The sequence below is a fragment of the Leucopleurus acutus genome, assembly GCF_964270905.1.
Source record: "Leucopleurus acutus genome assembly, chromosome: 18".
NCBI lineage: Eukaryota > Metazoa > Chordata > Mammalia > Artiodactyla > Delphinidae > Leucopleurus > Leucopleurus acutus.
This window is the reverse complement of record NC_139160.1, coordinates 11480233-11504260: the sequence shown is the minus strand read 5'-3', so window position 1 is coordinate 11504260 and position 24028 is coordinate 11480233. Positions and strand designations below refer to the sequence as shown.

The window sequence follows — 24028 nt, the reverse complement described above, 5'->3', positions numbered from 1 at the left end:
TCACCACCACCAAACCAGCTTTAGAAAAAATGCTAAAGAAACTTCTCTAGGCAGGAAACACAAGAAAAAACGCACAAAAACAAACAAGAAAATGGTAATAGGAACATACATGTCAATAATAACCTTGAATGTAAATGGATTAAATGCCCCAATCAAAAGACACAGACTGGCTGAATGGATACAAAAACAAGACCCATATATATGCTGTCTACAAGAGACCCACTTCAGTCCTAGGGACACATAAGGACTGAAAGTGAAGGGATGGAAAAATATATTCCATGCAAATGGAAATCAAAAGAAAGCTGGAGTAGTAATACTCGTATCAGAAAAAATAGACTTTAAAATAAAGACTGTTACAAGAGATAAGGAGGGACACTACATAATGATCAAAGAATCAATCTAAGAAGAAGATATAACAATTATAAATGTTTATGCACCCAACATAGGAGCACCTCAATACATAAGGCAAATGCTAACAACTACGAAAGGAGAAATCAACACAGTAACACAATAATAGTAGGGGACTTTAACACCCCACTTACACCAATGGACAGATCATCCAAAGAGAAAATAAATAAGGCAACACAAGCTTTAAATGACACAATAGACCAGATAGATTTAATTGATATTTATAGAACATTGCACCCAAAAGTGGAAGAAAACACTTTCTTCTCAAGTGCGCACAGAACACTCTTCAGGATAGATCACATCTTGGGTCACAAATCAAGCCTCGGAAAATTTAAGAAAACTGAAATTGTATCAAGCATCTCTTCTGACCACAATACCCTGAGAAAACCATAATTCAAAAAGAGACATGTACCACAATGCCCAGTTCACTGCAGCACTATTCTGCCCAGTTCACTGCAGCACTATTTACAATAGCCAGGACATGGAACCAACCTAAATGTCCATCAACAGATGAACGGATAAAGAAGATGTGGCTCATATACACAATGGAATATTATTCAGCCATAAAAAGAAACGAAATTGAGTTATTTGTAGTGAGGTGGATGGACCTAGAGTCTGTCATACAGGTGAAGTAAGTCAGAAAGAGAAAAACAAATACCGTATGCTAATGTATATATATGGAATCTAAAAAAAAAAAAAAAAAAAAAAAGGTAGTGATGAACCTAGTGGCAAGCCAGGAATAAAGATGTAGACACAGAGAATGGATTTGAGGACACGGGGTGGGAGGGGGAAGCTGGGGCAAAGTGAGAGTAGCATCGACTTATATACACTACTGAATGTAAAATAGATAACTAGTGGGAAGCAGCAGCATAGCACAGGGAGATCAGATCGGTGCTTTGCAATGACGTAGAGGGGTGGGATAGGGAGGGTGGGAGGGAGGCTCAAGAGGGAGGGGATATGGGGACATGTGCATGCATGTGGCTGATTCACTTTGCTGTACAACCGAAACTAACACAGTATTGTGAAGCAATTATATTCCAATAAAGATCTATTAATTAAAAAAAAAGAAAATTAGTGTTTCAATGGGAGACAAATAATGTTACACAAGAGAGAAAAATTCATCTATAAATTGCTTGTAAGCTTTTTCTTTTGGTCCCATGGGACTAATTCAAACAATACAATGATGTCAGCAGTTAAAAGTCTCTTAGAATTTCCATAATAAACTCTTATTTGCAAGGATCCTTATCCTGAATATTAAAATTATTTATAAATCATGTTCTTTTTCCTTAAACTTAATTATAACTTAACAGACTAAATAATTTAATTATTTAATTTTTTAAAACTCTGGTTTAAACATATTTTTTAAATATTTCAAGGCTTAAACTTTATTCTGTGTTAAATATCACTGGCTATCTCTCAAATGTGTTTTACTTGGATATAAAAAGGCAATGTAATTTCATTAAATGTCACATAAAATATCAATAATATTTCAAACAAACATAATTACTTTTTTGATAAAAGGATAATTACTACAATGAAATGAATGTGAGTTCTGTTACTGAATTGATACAGTAAGTTTTTCATTTAAAATGGCCTATATATTTTATACTTTTCTAGATGTGAAAATATGTGTTTTTCTAATTCAGTATTATAAGTATATATCTTTTCAAAGCATTTAAAATGCTGAGTACTTTATTCTGTCTTGAATATGCTCATAGATCTTTCACATGCATAAAATGTCTGCACAATCCCTTAGGATTGACCTTACCTGATATTGTTTGTTCTGCAACACCCCACAAAAACAAAACCCCACAAAGGGCCTCATGGCCCTTCCCCTAATCTTTTCCATGCTTCTCCTCAACTACTGGAAAAGGGATAAAATAAATATTTTTTATTTCACTCAAGTTTCATCAAAGTCATTTTATTGGAGTGTTTTACAGAATAATACTTTGTAGGAAACAGCTGTTCTGAGTTAAAGCCTATAGAAGCCTCCATGAGTAACTTCCTAAAATACATGTCTAATTTTGAATTTTCATCTGATGCATTTAGACATAAATTTTATAAAACAAATGTAAATAGTTTGGTTTGTACTTATTATTTTTCTATTATTTTGCTTCAATCAAGAGGCAATAAATCATTCAAAGGAAAAATACTTCAAAATATATTTTTGGGAAAAGAGAGTTTCACCACAGATGACATATTTTCTTATGGGATCCAAATAAATATAATTATCTATCTATCTATCTATCTATCTATCTATCTATCTATCTATCTATCCATCCAACCATCCTACCTACCAAACTATCTATCTACCTACCTATCAATCAATTATTCACCTATCTATACCTACCTACTTAACCTATGTATAAATTGATAAGGTTGTAAGTTTGTTATCCTTTTAAAGATTGAGCAAATAATGCAATGTCAATACCACTTGGATTTAGTAAATAAATAAGGTAGAATTCTGGTAAAAAACTAAAATTGCACTTAATGAAATTTATACATTTATTTTGCAATCTTTTTCAATTTTTATTATAACCACCACAGCAATAATTGGTTTCATTTTCTCTTAAACAGTAGGCATTTAGACATAGCCACCTCTATGCTTTTTAGGGATTCCCATACGAAATTTATAACTGAAAGTTTAGAGTTTGCTATTAGATTTGTTGTTCTTTTGTCCTTGTGAGTTTGTGTGTTACAAGTTGACAATCTAACAGATAAGCAGAAAATGATGCAGAGAGCAACGCAAAATTAAAAAGTAATTCTACCTCTATACACATTATTATAATTCAATTTCTAAAACTGCTATAAAGCTTATATAGCTTGGAAGAAGTACTATTTTCAATATACAATTGATGGAAAATTACATGTGTAACATTACCATGTCTATATGAAATACTATTGAATTTACTGAAGAAACGATGTTGAGGGTTTTCTCTACTCTGTCATTCAATTTACCTGTTTTGAATACCAAAGAGAGACATTTGTCTCAGCTTTAAGTACCACAAAAAGCTTTGTTTTCCTGATAAACTGTTATTTTATTATATGGAACAAAAATCCTGACAGATCCTTATGGAGATTTACATTATTAGAGGCTCTGAGAAATATTATTGTAAACAGCATTGCTTAATTTTGCTCACTCCAGTGTTTGTCTGTCTATCTATGTATCTATCTATCTATCTATTTTTATTAGAACCTCATTCTTCCTTTTGTTTTCTTGTTAACATGCTATAGAACTAGTGTCCATTAAATGGTACTTTGAAAAATTCTGGTTAGAATCATTATAGTATATATTTTTGAGTGCCAACTTTTTCTTTGGTTTCATTTTCCTATTTTCTTTCCCTTTCTGTTCTCTTAGCCTTTATCCATCAATGTTTTTCTATTTCATGAAACCTTACAAGCTTTATCAGTTCTTTCATATGGAACAGATATATATATTAAATAAAATAGGTAAAAATGAACAACAAAAATTATTTAAATAAAAAATACTTATTGGGTAAATGGTACTATATGAGACACTAAAAGGGCTCTAGAGAATATAAAATCTGAGCATAGAGTTGATTTCAGCAGATAAATAAAACATAAATGTGGATTCACCTGAGGTATGGTCAATGCCATTAAAATAGATGAGAAATTATAAGAATAAAAAGGGTTTTCAAGGGAAAATCAGAGGTCCAAATAAATCAATATTAATAAACCTGAATTCTAGTATATCATAAAAACTTGAAAATGCTTATGATATTCATGGCATTAGGATTCTATTTATACATTAAAAAATGTTCAAGAGGTCACTATTGTTGCTACAACTGCTAATAATACTATGTATAAGATAATGTCTTCACATCCATTTTCTGGATTGATTTTCAAAAGCCTCTGAGGTGGACACAGCATTCCATCATGAACATGATTTCATGACAAGGAAATGGGTGCCTGGGTCTCTACTCTTTCCACAACACTGTATTGCTTTTTCATTGCTAAATATGAAATTCTGATCCTGATGTCATTTTTTTTTTCTTCTATAGCTGCCTACGAGATTCCTCATCCATCATGGATCCTCAGAAATGGAACGAACCTTACAGGCCTAGTAATCCAACTCCCTTACATTATAGATGAAGATAATGAAGAAAAGTCCAATCAAGATCACATTGGTGGCTGATTGCTGTACATTTTACAGAACCAGCTGAAGCTTTGTGCTAGACAGCTTGAAGCTGGGTACAGCTGACGGATTTGTTTGGCTTCTGAGTATTGCTTTAATTATTAGCTCAACACTCAACACATCTGAGCTTCTAACATATCTAGGTTATCTTGTTATCTTTCATTATAATAACTGAGGGCTTGGAAATCCTTAGAAGAAGCTTCAAGACTTCTTGCCTTTCTTGTTTTGTCAGTCATGAGCTACATAATATCATTCTTAAAATTCTAGGTTATGATAAAACAGAAATCATACCTATAGACCCTTCTGTGCTCAAGTGAATTCCCTGCCTCTCTCTTATCTGACCGGGGAGTTCCAAATCATTCTTCCGGAAGCAGCTCAAATTTCATCTGTGAAGCCCTACATGTTACCATCTGGTAACAGTTTGGCAAGTTTATAACTTCTTTTACCCAGAAGATACGCTCTTCAAGGGAATGCCCTATGTTTTATTCATCCCTGCACCCTCAGTACCTAATACAGTACCCTGGCTCTTTTTAGATGCATCATATATCCTGAATGAATGAAGACAAATTGATCTGATTGTACAATAGTTTAGATTTCCATATAGAAATTTTAGACAAAATTTTTAGGCATTATCAAAAGACAACATAATAGTGAAATATTTATAGCACATATGATAAAAAGCTAGTTTCCTTTAAAAAAAAAAGAACTCTTAAAAATCAGTAAAAACCAAGGAATGATCCAATTAAATGAGCAAACGAGATGAACAGGCAATTCACAGAAAAATGAATGAAATGTACGTAGGAAAAATATCACCAGCTCATACAATGTAATGGTATCTCTTCTTTTTCTGTTCAGCATCCATTATTCCTTCTTCCTCTGTGAACCACTCCTTCCCTATTCTTGGTCTACCTGGTTCAGACCTTTTGGGTAGTCATGTGATCCACACCTGTCAATCGGCATATTCTATCTATATGGCCAGTAAGATTGGTACAGAAATGAGCACATGATTCAAGTTATTCCAATGAAACTTTGCTGAAACTACCTGGTAAAGAAGGATTTTCTGTTTCTGTTACAAAGGCATCACTGCTATAACATAGAGAAGCCAGACTGAGAATGATGCCAATGCAGAAAAGTAACAGATATGTTGCATCCCACAACACTGGGGAGCCCTTGGATCCAGTTTACCTGAACTGACCCATCTCTGTATTTCTCAGTGATATAAGCCAAAACAACTTTATATTTTAAAGTCAGTTTAAGTTGATTTTCTATTATTTGGAATTAAAGATCAGAAGTACACTGGCAATTCTTAAAATGTCAAACAAAAATTATTTTTATTCATTAGGCTGTCAAAAATTATTGTTTCGTAATACTCGTTGGCCAGGGTATAACAAACACGATATCTCATAATACGGTTGGTAGGAATATAATTGATATAAATTTCTTGTGGGGAAAACTGGTAATACTTTTAAAAATATGCACATGCTTTGTTTGGATCTAGTAATTCCACTGTGAGGAATTTATAATATGGAAAGAATAAGATGCAGGATAGTTTTCACATAATTGCTTGAAATGGCAAAAAACCAAGCAAACTAAAACTGGAAGTAGTCTAAATTTCCAATAAAGGAGTAGTTACATGATGATACACCCACACTGCTGTATATTATGCAGCTAATCAAAAAGGCTGATTAGAAAAAATTCCAAGACACATTAATTCAACACATTAATATTGAGTGCCTACTATGTGTCAGAAATTATGCCTATAATTATACCCTAAAATAAGATAAACAAGGTCGCTGTTCTCATGAAGTTTGCGTTTAAATGTAGGTGTGTATCTGTGCATTTAAGAGAATGTGTGTGTATGGGTGTGTGTATGTTTCTGTCTGTCTGTAGAGACAGAGACAGACAAAATATAAATAAGCAATTTGGAAACTATCAGCGATAAGTGCTCTGTTGACAATTACAACAGAGTAATAGGATAGCAGCGACTGTGTGGAAAGGGAAGGCATCTCTCAAGAACCCCTGAGCAGGGACATGAATGACCGGAAGAAGCCAGTCATAAGAAATTTTGGGGTGAGAGAATTCAAGATGGAGGACAAGCTAGTGCAAAGGCTCAAAGGGGGGCGTGATGGTGTGTTCAAGGAACAGAAAGAAAAGCAGTGTGACTAAAGCGTAATAGACGAGAGGAAGAGTTTATGAGATGAGGTGAGAAAGTGGGTAGAGGCATATCATACGGCTTTGTAGACCAGAGCGATGAAACGTATTTTATGGTAAGTGCAGTGGAAAGTCACTGAACGGTTTTAAGCAGGAGAGAAACAAGATTTGAGTTAGGCTTTACAAAGGTACCTCCAATGGTTCTGTGGAGAATGGATTAGAGATAATATTAAATTATCATGACTAGTACTAGGATTGAAAAAAGCCAGTTGCAAAACCAGCATCATTTAGCATTATCAATGTTTCTCTAAAAATCCTGTATAGTGTATATGTAATATATTTTTGCTTAAATATTCAGAGAAAAATTTTTGCAGAATATACATGAAACTATAATAATAGTTGCCTCTGGGGAGTGAGAATAGTGGAAATCTTTAGTTTTCCATCACCTTTTTTTACTATTTGGTTTATCCTGTGTATAGAATTTTAGATGGCTTTTTAAATTATATGACCCAGGAATATCTTTCAAATGTGAACATTTTAACTTTCATAAATTTTAATAAGTTATGGTAACTTTATATATTAGCTAGCAAACAATAAATATCATATATTTCCAAATATAAATTCCTGTTATCAATCTTCACTGATATTTGAATTGCCATATATCAAACATTTAAAATAAGTTAAATGACAACATGAGGTAAAAAAGACAAATGCAGAAGATGAGATATTCTACAGGAGAGCCGGCATGGTTTCTTTAATAAGTCACTATCATGAAAAAAAAAGGGTAGTAGTTAGAAACTATTCTAACCTAAAAGACATTTAAGAGACATAAGAATCAAACATACTATGTGGTCATGGGACTTATACAGCAAAGGAAACCATTGACAGAATGAAAAGATAACCTACGGAATGGGAAAAAATATTTGCAACTGATATGACTGAGGGGTTAATACCCAATGCATACAAAAAGCTCATACAATTCAATATTAAAACAAATAACCCAATTAAAAAACAGGCAAAAGACCTGAATAGAGATTTTTTCCAAAAAACACATACAGATGGCCAACAGGCACATGAAAAGACGCTCAACGTCATTAATCATCAGAGAAATATGAATCAAAACCAAAATGAGGGACTTCCCCAGTGGTGCAGTGGTTAAGAATCTGCCTGCCGATGTAGGGGACACGGGTTCGAGCCCTGGTCTGGGAAGATCCCACACGCCGCGGAGCACATAAGCCCGTGCACCACAACTACTGAGCCTGCGCTCCAGAGCCTGTGAGCTGCAACTACTGAAGCCCACATGCCACAACTACTGAAGCCCACGTGCCACAACTACTGAAGCCCGCGCACGTAGAGCCCGTGCTCCGCAGCAAGAGAAGCCACTGCAATGAGAAGCCCGCACACTGCAACTAAGCCCCCGCTTACCGCAGCTAGAGAAAGCCTGTGGGCAGCAACAAAGACCCAAAGTAGCCAAAAATATATAAATAAATAATCAATTAATTTTAAAAAAGAAAAAAACACAGTGAGATATTACCTCACAGCTATCAGAAAGGCCATCATCAAAAACACCACACACATAATAATTGTCGGTGAGGATGTGGAGAAAAGGGAACCCTCGTGCACTGTTGGTAGGAATGTAAATTGATACAGCCACTATGGAGAACAGTATGGAGGTTCCTCAAAAAACTAAAAATAGAACTAACATACGATCTAGCAATTCTACTTCTGGGTAGAATTTGAAGAAAACAAAAACACTAATTCAAAAAGATACATGTACCTCAATGTTCATAGGAGCACTATTTATAATAGCCAAGATATGAAAGCAACCTAAGTGGTCCATCAAGAGATGAATGGATAAACAGGATGTGATATATATATATATATATATATATATATATATATATATATATACACTCACACACATATATACATATATATCGCATATATATACACACACATATACATACACATATATATCACATATATATACACACATATATACATATATATCACATATATATATATATATATATATACACATACACACACACAAACACACATGCAATAAAATACTACTCAGCCATAAAAAGAATGAAAATTTCATCATTTGCAACAACATGGATGAACCTGGAGGGTATTATGCTTAGTGAAATAAGCCAGACAGAAAAAGACAAATACTGTATAATATCACTTATTTGTGGAATCTAAAAAATAAAACAAACGAATAAAACACAACAGAAGCAGACTTATAGACATAAAGAACAAATTAGTGGTTACCAGTAAGGAGAGGGAAGGGGGGACGAACAAAATAGAAGTAGGGGATTAAGAGGTATAAAATAAACTACAGGATATATTGTACAGCACAGAGAATACAGCAGTATTTTATAGTAACTTTAAATGGAATTAATCTGTAAAAATTTTGAATCACGATTTGTACATCTGCAACTAATATAATATTGTATATCAACTATACTTCAATTTAAAAAAGGACAAGAAAAAATAAATTGCTTATTTCAAAAAAAATGTACTGTGTGGTCCTTGACTGAATCCTGGCTTGAACAAACTAATTTTTTAAAGACATATGGTAGGCAACTGGGAAAACCTGATTATGGGCACAGTGTTACACAATATTAGGGAATTACCATAAGTTTTGTTAGGTGTGATGATGGTATTCTGGTAACGTAGGAAAATGTATTTTTCATACTAAAGGACTTAGGGATAAAGTATGATATCTTTAATTCACCTTAAAGCACTTCAGTAAAACAACAAAAAAAAGCTGAAATGTTAGTAATTGTAACATCTAGGCACTGGGTAAATGGGTATTAATTATTGTTGGTACTTTTCTTTTGAAAAATTTTATAATAAAAAGTCAAAATAACATAAAAATTGAATGTAAAAACAAAGAAAAATCATTCAAATTTTAAAACATATGGTGCTTATGTTTTAGGTTGTTCTTATTGATAAGAATCCTTTTAATTTGGAAATTTATGTTTGTAAAATGTGTGAAAATTTTGTTCTCTTAAATTGATTAAATCTCCCCTTGGCAATTTTATGCACACTATTAATTTGCTTAACATGGCCTTTCATCATCAGGTGAACTTCAGCTAATCACAACACAGTTTCCACATACATTCTTAAGAAATGGAGCCTGAAGTAATGAAGCATTAATAAAAGGAAGTGTAGGAATTATATTTTGTTGGCTATAATTGAGTGTATTTCTTTTAACACTTTTTCATAGGATGAATAAACACGATTAATTATACTATGAAGAAAGATAAACTTTGAGCCAAAGTTGCATTTTGATTAGCAAAATTTATGAGCACGTTAGTAGGTATGTCAGTTCCACAGAGAACCAAAATCTCTGGAGAGGTAGAGTGGCTCACTCCATGCATTTCTGTTGCCTCTGCTCATATCCGACATGACTGTCCTTAGTGTAGGGCGTTTAGGAAAGGTGGAGGGCACCTAGGAGATAACTTAATCACTAGGCTTTTTAAAAAAAAAAGTATATTCTACCTAATGACTGTAGAGAAATAATAGGTAAGAAATGAAAGGAAATAGAACCTATGTAACTAGTGCAATTCATCATAGGGTTGTGGGGATAAAATGAGAAAATCTATGTACAATGCTTAACACGATGCCTCGCATGTAATAATACATGTCAAATGTTGGCTATTATTGTTATCATTATCCCAGAAAATTCCTAAGAAAATTAGTTTTAAATATCTTAGTGAAAAGTAACCATTTTTACATAGAAACAATGGAGGTATAAATAAAATAAAGTATATTTACAAAAAAACAATGGAGGTATAAATAAAATAAAGTATCTTAAATCTTCATTTGTCAGTTCTAAAAGCTTTCTAAGTGTTAAGTAGTAGGATAATGATAAGCCTATAAATTAGTTTCAAGATCATCACTGCTGACTATTCCGCTTCAGCTGGGAAGCAAGGTTAAAGGAAACTGACTTTGGTCTAATTTTGCCACAATGATGCTATATTTTAGATGTGACATGTGGTGGGTAAAACAAAAGCGTACAGGGCAGGCTCCCTTTTCCTTTCTATAGTAAACTAAAAATGACTGTAAACTCAGGGTATGGGCCAGTTCTTACTGTCTTTTTGTCTCCAGTGACTGGCACAGAGTAGCTGTGCAAAAAATGCTTGTGTAATGAAAGAATAAGTGAGTGAATAAAATTATTAATTTAAATAAATCCAATTTTGAAATTGGTGCCCTTTTGCATATCCCCCCTTGCAAATTATGCCCTCAGCTTGGATTATTCCATGAGTTTAAAACAGTATCCAGATTTTGCCAATTCATACCTTGTCTTAAAATAGCACTTATCCTTCAGCATTGCAATAGAAGCCAGCCTAACAAAACGATTTTCAAGTTGGGTTCTATGTTAAGGCGACCTTCAACGTATAGTTAGAAAAAAATTCATGTTTGGCAGTAGGATTTTTGGCAGATGGTATATAATTAAATTTACACATTCACATTTTTGTCTTCTAATAAGTTTTATATCATCAGAGTCAGCTACCAATACACTTAGTAGTTTTGCCCGTTCTTCACGTTTTGTTGTTAAAACTAAAGCATTAGGTAAATTATATACTAAAGCAAATAAAACTAATTTCATTTTCGATATTGTTAATTTATGATGAGAAAGAAAGGTAAAATGACTGTAGAAACTTGCATCACATTGCCGAGTTGAGGTAAACCCTTTTCTACGCGGTATGTAGGCGTTTGGCAGTATCCAGGGTGGACAGTTGAGAGTATTCACACTTCAGTGCGTCCACTTGCATTATCACATTTCCAAGCCTCAAGGCATTATCACTTCCTTTTTTCAAGTGGCATAATAATTTGGGAAAATGGTTATGCTTATCATCATCTGTCAGTCAAACAACTCCTGTGTTAACAAAACATATTTTTTCCACTCAGTGAATGGGTGTGTATGTGTGATGTCCTACGCTCATGTCAGTATTAGTAAGACTTGGCTTTGTGATGAAACTATTTCACTTATCAGAGGGCATGACTGGGAAATAGGAAAATTCCATTTACACTTTAATGAGCAAGGGGCTGTGCTTCATGTCAAAGTCACGTAACCACTGTAATTTCAGAGTAAAGTTCATATGAGCGTATGTAAATAACTGAAGCAGTAGCATATATCATGTTTTAAGATAGATTTCACCACAAAATCACATCTCCATGAGGAAAACCTGCATAAATTGGGGGAAAAATCTCTACACCCACTGGTGGTTGAGTACTGAAAAGATAAGTCAATGACAGATTGTTTCATTAGCTGTCCAGCATGTCAAACAATACATATGACCTCTAACCTGTACATGTAATGAATAAAACTTGAACTTGTGATGTCTAATCAAATGAGGGGTCTAATAAATGTTACTGATCAGGAAATTTCATTGCTCCTGTGCTCTTCAACTGTTCAGTTAAATGGGCGAAGGAAGGAGTAAGAATGTTATAAATATAATAAAATATTTCATCTAAATAAATTTCATCTGAATAAATATTTCATCTCCAGTTTCAATAAATGTTTAATTTAACTTCAATAATTTGATGTTTAAGGTTTTGGTAACTTGGAAATTTAAAGAGATGAAAAAGCAATTATTTATTGCATGAAAAATATTTTATATTTTATTAAAAGTTGTTGCTTTTAATTTTATTAAAACAAAATTAAATTGATCTTTTTCACTAGATTTTTTTCAATCACACCAAAGGTGAACTGTCAACTGACAATTACGGAACTTTGTTTTGTAGCCCCCAGTCACTGAATGCCACTGTGTGTTGGACATTATACTAGGTGCCTTACCTCCATTAGGCACAACAACTCTATTTTGTAAATACTATTGTGTTCAATTTAAAGAAGAGGAAACAGAAGTTCAGAGAGCTTAGGAAACATGCCTAAGTCTGTACAGCAGGTGAGAGAGCTACATTTGAACAGAGGTGACATTCTTTTCATGTTCTGTTTACTACCTCTCCTTTTTTTCTCTCAATTTTAATAGATACACATAAAGAAAAACTGAAAAGGTTTGATAATTCTAGGATTAACCTTTCCCAGCATCCAATACAGAGAACAGAAACCTCCAGGATTCACCTTCCTCTGTAACTGAGAGCTGAATGCTTGCTGTAGCCCTGACTGTAGCAGGGACTTTGTGAAGAGCAAGAAAGCCATCTCCAGCTCATATCGCCATCCTGTCCATGGCATCAAAGTCCTGGGGAAAGTATGTCTGGGGCAGAGACATTATCTTTATTTACTTTGTTTCTCATTTTTGGTTCTTATCTGCATAATACTATAAAAATATTGCTACTAATTTTTCCAACATGCTTTTGTTAAGTATTAGATGCTGCTTAAAATGAAATAGAAAGCCACTGCTTTGTCAGTATTGTCAGAACGTTTTGGGGAAGTATGTAAGAAATGCATGTAACAGTTGAATTATGTAAGAAATGCATGTAACAGTTGATCTATTTCTTCCCATATCTAGATCAGATATGGGAAGAAATAGATCCAGGAGTAGCTAGATGTTTAAAACCCTTATGTACTCCTCTCATTTGCTTCAGTGAAGCATCCAGGATTCCTCAAGAGACAGCGCCTTCCTTTGCACTGAGGGTGGATCTGGGTTTTATGAGACAAGCAATTCGTAGGAGAGGGGTTCTTTAAGAAAATGAGCATAAAACTATGAACATAAAATTAGGGGCAAGGGATAAAAAGAAGCCCCTGAAACTTGAGGGGCTTTGAAGTTTAAGCCTGATTAGCTTAATTTATTATGGTAAATTTATCTCTGACTCCATTGAATGTCATATATTATAATTATATGTATGTAATAAACAACCTACTGCCTATTGGTTTTTTCCCTTTATAACCAATGAACATTCCTTGACGGTCAGGACTCTGAAGTCCTCTTAGCACCTTGCAAAGTTCCTTTTACATAGTAGCTATGTGTATACAAACCTGTAATTTATTTGCTAGTACCTAGATTATAGAAACTATAAAGAAGAAACTTTCAGATACAATATATTTGACACTTTATAATAGTGAGTTGTTTGTTGCTCACCAACTAACCCCCGTTTCTTTCAGAAACAGGAATCCAAATTTCCTCCGGTCAACTCTTAGCCTAGTGCATGAGGAGACATTTTCCGGGATTTCTGGGAGAGGAAAGTTTCTTTTGTCTTCCATGTGAGCTACCTGGTGAGATGCTCTCTCTTTCTTTGGATAGTATGATGTGAGGTCTGGAACTGTTGCAGCCATTCTGCTCCTAAAAGGGGATTGCTGGGAGCTACTGGAGGCCATTCAGCAGAGGGTGAGTGTGAAGTCCACAGATGGGAAGGCAGAGAAGAACAATGGAAAGAACTTTGCTTGGTGGCATTATCTGCATCACCGGAAATAAATCTGACTGAAAACTAAACATTCCTCTGAATTTTTTAGTTGTGAGAACCAATGATATTGATTTATTGTTCAAGCCAATTGCTCAAGCTGGGTTGTCTGAAATATTCATTCAAAAGTCCTGATATAACTAGAATTCATAAAGCTAATTTAATGCAGAGCTATAAAGAAAGAGAAGTAATTTTCAACTTGTTTAGGATTGTACATTTCTTAACTTCTTAACTTTTATGCAGTAAAGAATATAAAAATTATTTGGGGCTCCAAATGTTGTTTACTAAGACAAATTCTAGAATTACTCACTGATAGGAATTATTACTTGGGTCCTAATCTCTGTTTAGGAAAAACTTCTTTTGTTATTGGAGATCTTTTAGAATGTTTCTGGTTAATAACATCATTAAAATATTCCAAATCTTCCTTGAGTTTCTGAAGATTACCAAACTCTCCATTAAAAATTTCATTTGTAGTACTGGTTGTAACTACAAGAATTTCATGTGCTTCTCAATGATCATCTCTTCTCTATAATACTGCATTATTAGCGGTTTTTCCTTCCAGTTATTATATTTCAAATTTCCCATTAGGCATATAATATGATATATTTTCATACATTAAAAACTTGTTTATTAATGATTTTTATCAGGACAGTCTCGGGTTTCTAGCCCATTTGTAAGAAGTTCCTATTAAGAAATTCAATGAAGCATGGGAACAATGCAAGAGTAATTTATTAACACATCAAGAGGCTTTAATTTGCTACCATTTTCCTACCATGTTATTCTGACAGAAAATAAAGAACAAATTGCTAAAGCATGGAACATAGCAGAATTGGAAGAAAAGCTATCTATCTTTAGAGAACCATGGGTTCAAATGTTCACAACATGAAGGACTCTATGTTTGCAAAAGCACAGTTAGTATTCACGTTGCCTAATTTATTTAGGCTGTCTGTTTACCTCTTCTATTTATCTAACACTAAACAAAATTAGGAGAGCACATGTGGGTCAGAAAGGGAAAAGTTCTGCCAAAAGGCATACAGATTAAATAGATCAGCTTTAAAAACCTGAAGAATGTTTACATATTCTAGTTACTTTAGAAACAGTGACTTCCTCATTTAATTTATCTCATTTTTTCTACATGAATAAACTAAAAATCTATAATTACTAGCAAATATTTTACCATATGCCTTATATAATCTATATTAATCATAATGAAGGCCATATTTTCTTTGGTTGGGTTAGTGTTTCAAAAACATTTGAGTCCAAATGTCTTAGTGTACTTGAGCTTGCATTTTCCAAGCTGCTACAGTCCCCACTATACCTACTGTCATAATGTAGGCCTCCCAGATTTCTGGTAACTATCTGAGTTTTCGTCTCAGCTCTGGACTGGACTTTTTCCAAGATGGCTCAGATATGTTTGTTTTATTAACTCCTGTACACTCTTCCCCCTAGTACAGTGCTTGACATACAACAGCAAATCTGTGATAAATATTTGTTGACTGAATGAATGACTGAAAGAATGAACACATAAATGGAGGAAGAAGGGAACTTTGGTCTGTAGGCTTCCTTTCACCAAGATATCCCAGTTGATTTCAAAGAAAAAGGACCTTCTTCCCTGTTCTACAAATAATCTAAAATAGCTACAGTGGTAGTTAGCTCATGAGGTTTTAAGACTACGTATCATGCTACCTGAGAATCTACACTATACGTGTTACTGTGTGTATATATATATATATATATATATATAGTAGTGTCTAATACACAGTGCCTACTGAATTAATGTTAAATAAAACACATGTAGATAAGATTTTGTTAAAGAACTAGTTTAACAGTTTTCACCTTCATATTGATAAGTTAGTTTGGTTTCTTTTTACACCCAAAGATTACACCTCAACCTTAGCAATTCATGTAAAAAATTCATACCATTCTAATTCCATTACAGATATAGCAGCATATATTTATGATCATTATTTAAAATTTGAAACACAATTCAAAGTATATAGCATATAGATGATTCACTGCATTATATTTATATTCATAGCTAATGTTGATATGCTAGGTACTCTTCTAAGTTTTTTATACTTATTAACTCATCAAATCCTCACAACAACCCTACTATTATTGTCGCCATTATACAGGTGAGGAAACTAAGGCAAAGAGAAGTGAAATAGTTGTCTAAGGCCGCAAAGTGAGTAACAGGCAGAATTAGGATCTAAACCCAGGCAGTCTAGCTCCAGAGTTCTTGTTCCTAACTACTATTTATTGCCTTTCATGTAGTTCTCTATAAATATAGTACATTCTTATTTAATTTTTGAAGAAAATGATTTTATCTTATTTAATTTTTAATTTTAAAAATTATATTATTATATAAAATAAGAATAATTTTAATCTTATTTAATTTTGCTTCCAGAGGGCAAGCCTTATGAATTACAGTGCTTATATCTACCTAAGCCTGAAACCTTATTTGCACATAGTAAATGGTTAAAGATTTTTGTTCAGTTCAAATAACTGTTCACTGGAACAATTACTATATTTGCAACCATATTGAAATTCACTTGCTAGCATTTTTTTTTTTTTTTTTAACCAGCTGTGTGACTCTCAGTAAGATGATGGCTAGTTGATTCCTTAGGTCCCTTGAGTATCTATAATAGCATAGCTAAAATTAGCAATGACCTAGCAAGTTTGATAAGGTAGTCACATAAAATATAAGAAATAGAGAGTGAATGACAGAGAAGAACATGCAAAAATTAGTATACAGGCTTCAAAAACAGGCTAAGAAATATTCCACGTGTAATAATAGCCCATATTCATGAAGTGCTTCTATGTTCCAAGTACTATGTTACATTCTTTAAATGCACATGTCATTTGACCTTCACAACTGTATGAGGTAGGACAGTATTATTCTCGTATTACAAATGGGGAGATGGAGGCTAAAAGAGAGTGGCTTCTGGTCACACAGCTAGTAAGCAGTGGCATAGAGAACTTCAACTTGGGTGGGTCTAGTTTTCAAAGGCAAGAAAAAAGGCAAGAGAAGGTGTGCTGAGTTAAAAACCATTTGTGGGATTAATTTTAAATTGCTTGCATTTCATGCTTCCCTGCCTTGCAGAACTTCTGCTGCCCCCAACCAAAAGCAAATGTATACGCGTGTGCCTATATGCCTTTCGTGTTGCTGTGGCATGCTAAACCAGACAACTAAGGAGAATAGAAAAGGGAAGGAAATTCAGAGTGAATGGCCTGAGGCTTAATATGGCTAAAGTATTGATATAAACTTTAGGGCTTGGCTCTGATATTAGCTGAGGCTAGAGAAAAGCTTTTGGGCCTTAGTATCTAGTTCTTCACTGAATTCCAAAGAGTTTAGTATCCCACTTAGGTTTCTTCACAACAAATGAGGCAAACTAACCAGAAATTCGCTTCTTATCCTTATCACCCATTGTGTATTTTTTTCTTGCCATTTTTGGGCCAAATCTTCCCTCTTTTATCTTAACAGACCCTTGATAAATTACTGTGTCCTACCTTCTTTCCAGTATCAAGCTCCCCTACAGTATGTGTGTATGTATTATGGTCAAGATAACATGTCTTATCACCTAAGAAATACACCACAGAAATTACTGGCCAAATTTTGTACTAATTTCAAGTTTCTCGCCTTGACCTTTAAAACCTAGGATATCTGAACAACCTCTTCTTACATATGCTCTTTCTCAAATATCCATTTCATTTTGCCATACTAGTACTGATTTATCTTCTTGTAGCTTAATTCCTATGCTAAGCATTGATGAAATTTAGATGCTGACTACAAAAACAGAAGACATTCAGGTTTACTTTCTTACAAACATTAATTGAACATATATACTCTGGTAGAAATGCTTTTAGAATATAGCCTTATGAAGAAAATTGACTTCTATATATTTAAAAGTTACCTTTGATAGATCCCTGAAGTTTCCTGGAAGAGTCAAATCCAATTCTTCTGATTCATAGTTTGTTAATACCCACGGAAACACGGGGTATTGGTTCAGATCATTATATGTCCGTCCTAGTAAAGAAAAAGATAAATGAAAATCTGTATACACTAATTGCTTATCAAAGTGTTCCTGTCCTTCTAATAGATGAGGCAACTATTGCATTGCAGAAGAAAAGTAACTCTTTTGTTTACTGAACTATGCCTTTATTCAATCAAAAGCACTTATAACAATGTGTTTCAAGTGAACTCACTCAATAATAATTAAGAAGTGAGTAACTAGAATTACTTTTTTATAATGTAACTTGTGGTAGTGATTGCTAGCTGTTCGTCATAATCAATTTCTCTCCTTCCTGGGCTAGACCACATTTCTCAGCCTCCCTTATTAGTAGCTATGGCTGTGAGACTTAGTTCTAATCTACAGAAAGTGAGCAGAGATGGTATCTGCTACTTTCAGCCTTGGTCCTCTGCAACTTGTTGCATGGGTGCTCCATGCTCCATCTCTCTTCTGCTGACTATGATGAAGATGCTATTGCCACCCTGGAAGCAGAGCCTGATAAGCGGGGGTCCCTGAAAGTGATCATGGAGGAGGTCACCTGCTGGTCTGCACACTTGCAGATTATGTGATGGTGTTCTACTGTAACTAGTATATATCCAGAATTCTATTGCCAGTATACAGCATACTACATTGTGCTTCTATTAAGAATCAATGTAGAGAATTTGCACGTTAACAGAAGTACCCTGAAGCCAGTACGAAAAAGCACCGAGGCAGATGTTATGCACATTTTTTTCACTCCCTTAAATTCATGAATTTTCTTTTCGTATTATGTTGTTTCACTTTAGTGGAGAGCTGCTGAATGTTAGGCTGAATTTTTTTTTTTTTTTTTTTTTTTTTTTTGCTGTACGCGGGCCGCTCACTGTTGTGGCCTCTCCTGTTGCGGAGCACAGGCTCCGGACGCGCAGGCTCAGCGGCCATGGCTCACGGGCCCAGCCGCTCCGCGGCATGTGGGATCTTCCCAGACCGGGGCATGAACCCGTGTGCCCTGCATCGGCAGGCGGACTCTCAACCACTGCGCCACCAGGGAAGCCCTAGGCTGAATTTTGTTTGTTGGTTTTCGTTAGTTTTTGACAGAATGACTTAAGCATTTTAGGTAGGACACTGAAGCCCGTGGGACCGTGGCAAAGCTTAGGGAGAGCACAGGGCTGGCTTACCCTGATAAACTGACACTGAATAACATATGATCAGGTGAAATTAAGAGGAGCAGTATTAAAGAAACAGGGTCCAAAGAAAACTTCCATTGGACAAGACTGTTTTTTGTAAAAATGCATTATGAACTGATCACAGGACTTTCTAAATTTCCATTCAAATCCATACAAAATAGCAATTTCCCTGATATTAGTGATATGATTTCATCTTGTGCTCCTTGTTGCACACCGTGTTAGCATAACAGTAGCACAGATATGCATACATTATCTTATTCGTCATCAAGAACTGAAATTAAATGATACCTACCTCTTGTAGCAACTGGTAACTGTGACTGTGAAATAAAAAAAAAAAAAAAAAAAAAAAAAAAAAACCCCATAATCTGAGGAAGAACTAAATCTGCTACTATTATAAGCATGAAACCAAATTAATTAATTCACTCAGTAAACATTTTATTCGGTGACTATTTTATCTGTTTCTTATATGAATCTCTGCATTTTACAACACAATCACTTATTGTTTTAAATATGTAAACGAATGTGGGTGTATATTATAAATGTAGGCAATTGATAGAAAGCAGGATGTTGCTTCCACTCTGCATTTCCTGGAGCAAGGTGAGAGTAAGGTTAGGGCTTCCTCTTTGTTCTCTGCCACAGCAGTGTTGCAGATGTGTTCTAGCTAATACTTGTCTGCCTCTCCACTAGTCCATAAACTCCAGAATGTAGGGTTTGAGTTTAAAAAAAAAAAAATGCCTCTGTATATTGGCATATTTTCTTTGTCCGATAGATATTTGTTGAAAGAACGAATGCATATGTGATAAAAATGCGATAAAATGAGAGCCAATTTTTAAAAGATGAACAAACCATAAGCCAAATAAGAAAGGAAAATTGCAGGATAGTCTTGTTGGAGGAAGAGGACTATGCCAAGGCACAGAAGTACACATGAGAGAGAGCGGCCTTGTGAATGTGCGTGTTAAACCACCAGACGGAAATATCTGTGGCCGACGAATGCACCTGCTTTATGTTTGTAAGTCTACTGTGATGAAAAATAGTGATGAGAATTTGGAACCTTTTGACTACAGTCTTTTGTATATGAAAATAGACTGCTAAAGCAGTAGTACCACTGTAAAATGCACAGTGTAAAATTCTAAAATTTTAAATTTATTACTGAGAGTTTATGTTAACCTAGGACACCTGATTACTCTCAGTGTTTTTTCTATGCATGTATATATACAGAGAGTCTAGACTGGCTGGGCAGAGCTACTTCTGGGATTGTAAGTAGGACCGTGGCATATTTAGTGCTCTGCCATTTTCTGGGTTACCATTCTACTTAAAAATCTATAGATTTTAATGGAAAAGAGGTCTTCCAATATATGTGTATTTTAAGAGAATAATTTGATGTTATTTATGTAACGTATTTTCTATTACTTATGTAAATCAATGGCTGAAAATTAGACATAATAACTGTTTTTAAATTTTCTGATGAAGTTTCATAACTTAAGGAAAAACTGTCAAACTAAAATAAATAAAAAGCCAATTTACATTAACTCAGTACTTAAATGTATCATATAAGTAGAAACAGCATAAAAATAGAGACTATACTTGAAGACACTAGTCTTTCACTATAAATGATTTTCTAATTAAAGAAAAGATATAATGCTATTTTTGGAAAAAATACAAAGAAAGGAAGGTATCTTTAACATACACACACACACACACACACACACACACACACACAAATTGATTGCTGTCTACAGTCACAGCTCATGGTAATTAATCTATCCTGCATTTTTTGTTAATTCACTTTTAATAATCTTTGGAAGATTCTTTAAAAATAAATGCTTAGAAAAATTTAGTAAGTTTTAAATTACTAAAGCTTTATAGCACATTTTAAATCTAACAAATACAATCAACTATATAAACAGATGTTCTGACAGTTACATTAAAACCTTTTTATATAAAACTTTCCACATAAAAGCTTTGCAACATGGACAGTTAATATATTATTTTTCATTTGAATTAAAAATTCACAATGTATTTAAAACTCACATGGATGAAGCTGGTACTCTGGGATTTTGCATTTATAAATTTTAGCCATGAATTAGCATTATTACTTTAATTATTTTACTGAACACCTTTGTGAAATGAAAACAAAAAACCCTGCTGTGTACCGAATTAACCAAAAAAGTGAAATATTTCCAAAATAATATCTGTTAAGTTCTGGCACATCTAGGTACTTATTAATTTTTTTAGGATAATTGAAATTTAGTAAATAACCTTGTGCTGTTATTTCCTTTGCCAGCAGTAATAGGTGCAGAGTTTTTTTTACTAACTATGCTTCTAAGGACTTAACTTGGAAGATGAATATTAATTATCACAAGCCTATGACACTAATCTACTCAAACAATAAAAATGAAGCACAGTAAATGAGATTTCAGAAACACTAGATATGTTTCTTCGTTTAAAAAAAAACTTTTAATTAAAGCATCCAATTTAATGTTTTTATATGGCACTTTAGTTTTGAAGGTAAAGTGATCTAGAGACAGCTGACAAAGAAATTATAACTGCAATTCCTTGGTGAAAATGTTAATGACAGCAAAATATTGTTTAATTAGATGATTGCAGCATCTGGATTAGCACTCTTTAAGAGCGATGTTCCTGTGCTTGTCTGCTTCTTCGCACTTTACAGACATTTTGTCATCTCTAGGTCATTAGGAAAGAATTTTTAATGATTTTTCTAGAAGCAAGCAGTTCAAGTTACATTTAATTAGATGACAATAATAAGCCCAACACATGCAGTAGCTAAATATATACATAATTAACCAGGGAGGGCTTGTACATCACAGAGTAAAAAAAGTAGAAAATGCTAAACAGGAGAAAAAGGTTGGGGTTGAGGAAGCTGTGCTGAATTCATTAGCCGATCATATGAAAAACAACTCAAAAACCTTTTAAAAAACCTCCCAAACCTAACGGGATCATTTACACTAAGCTATGTTAGCAGTCAATGTGCTATTTTTTTTTTTTTAATGTAAGAATGCCAGATTTTAAGTCATGTTCATAGTATTATCTAATAAGGCATAAAATAGGCATAGGCTGTATCTTTTGGAACACAATAAACAGAAATTAGGTCAACTCTGGGAATTAGAGGCTGAACCCACATTTTTAGTTAAACTCTATGCATCACTAAAAATCTTCCAAAACTTAATGTTCTTCAAAAATTAAGAAAACAAAACCCAATTGTTTCAAAATAGTTAAATTATACCACAGTACTAAGCTAGACTTTCATGCAGTTTTTAAGATCATGATTTCAAATACTATTTAATTAGATGGAAAAAGAAGGATGAACGTGTATGTGTAGCAGATTCCCAAAGATTACCACACACAGAAAAAGAAAAAAAACAGAAAAATCACCAAAACGTTAATTATGATATTTATGGCTAGTCTTCAAGTAATTAAATTTTTAAATTACACTTTTCTATATTTCCAATTTTCTATAATGAGTATTTATTAAATATATAAATATAACAAAAGAAAGGCCATGAAAAAATTTATGGGCCTTTAGGTGTCCTTTCAAAACAGTATGTCTTCTGAATATTTGACAAGCTTCTTTTACTTTATAAAGTATCTTTACAAAACTTACATACATATAGGATAATGTGTTTATTTATATGCAATTATATATGTCACAGGAGGGTCTAAAAATCTACATACTGTATTGTATTAATACTAGGACACTGCTGTTGTATGCTTTATAGAAAGTCTTATTATTATTTTTTAATTAATTTATTTATTTATTTATTTATTTTTGGCTGTGCTGGGTCTTCGTTTCTGTGCAAGGGCTTTCTCTAGTTGTGGCAAGCGGAGGCCACTCTTCATCGTGGTGCACGGGCCTCTCACTATCGTGGCCTCTCTTGTTGCAGAGCACAGGCTCCAGACGCGCAGGCTCAGTAGTTGTGGCTCACGGGCCTAGTTGCTCCGTGGCATGTGGGATCTTCCCAGACCAGGGCTCGAACCCGTGTCCCCTGCATTGGCAGGCGGACTCTCAACCACTGCGCCACCAGGGAAGCCCAGAAAGTCTTATTTTTAAAAGCAATTAAAAAGGAGAAAAGACAAATTGGCCAAGTATGAGAGACCTCAAGAAATGGAGAACAAGAAATGGGTCATAAAATGTATTTCACATTTCATGTTAAAAGAATATTTTGGAGAAAAAAAAGGTACATCTGAGAGGGTAAGAGAGTTACTAGAATATTTTTATTGAAAATGTGAATTTATTAAGTCACATTGACCTATATTTTTAAAAACCAGAAGCCAGAAGCCAGAAAGGGTTGCTTCATCTTCTCAATCAGATTCTATTCTATAACTCTTCTCTTTAATCCAGGAAATTTAAAGAATCCCTCATCCAGCAATTCTAGTGAATTCACATAATAGATCATAAAATCATGCAAACACAAAGCATAAATATTAAGTCAGTTCAGTTTGATGAGCATTTATCAAGCAAAACTTTGACCTCATAATCTTACTGGAAAGAAGAGATACAGACATAAAATCCAAGGATGCATTATCCTAAGTGCCAACATGGGTGGCATAGACAGCGCTATAGAAGATGTGAATGCTACAGGAGATTAAGACAATTATCGTAAGGTAAATCTTTTAAGAATATATGTGTGAGGAGGTGGTTCTCAAAGTGCAAACCTTGGACCAGTGGCATCAGCATCACCTACTTGTTAGAAATACAAATTATTGAGGCCCACCCTAAACCTACTGAATCAGAACCTGTTGGT

At 34.0% G+C, this 24028-nt stretch overlaps 1 protein-coding gene across 3 annotated transcripts in view; it reads right to left on the bottom strand.

Annotated features, from left to right (window-relative positions):
* The window catches only part of NBEA (neurobeachin), a gene marked incomplete at its 5' end in the record, with an annotated part of 627381 nt that overhangs the window by 81381 nt on the left and 521972 nt on the right, over positions 1–24028 (bottom strand). For all 3 annotated transcript variants that reach the window (XM_082859302.1, XM_082859301.1, XM_082859303.1), the window contains one exon: positions 18007–18119. In XM_082859302.1, the coding sequence (XP_082715428.1) occupies positions 18007–18119 (113 nt within the window). The remainder of the gene's footprint in view (positions 1–18006; positions 18120–24028) is intronic.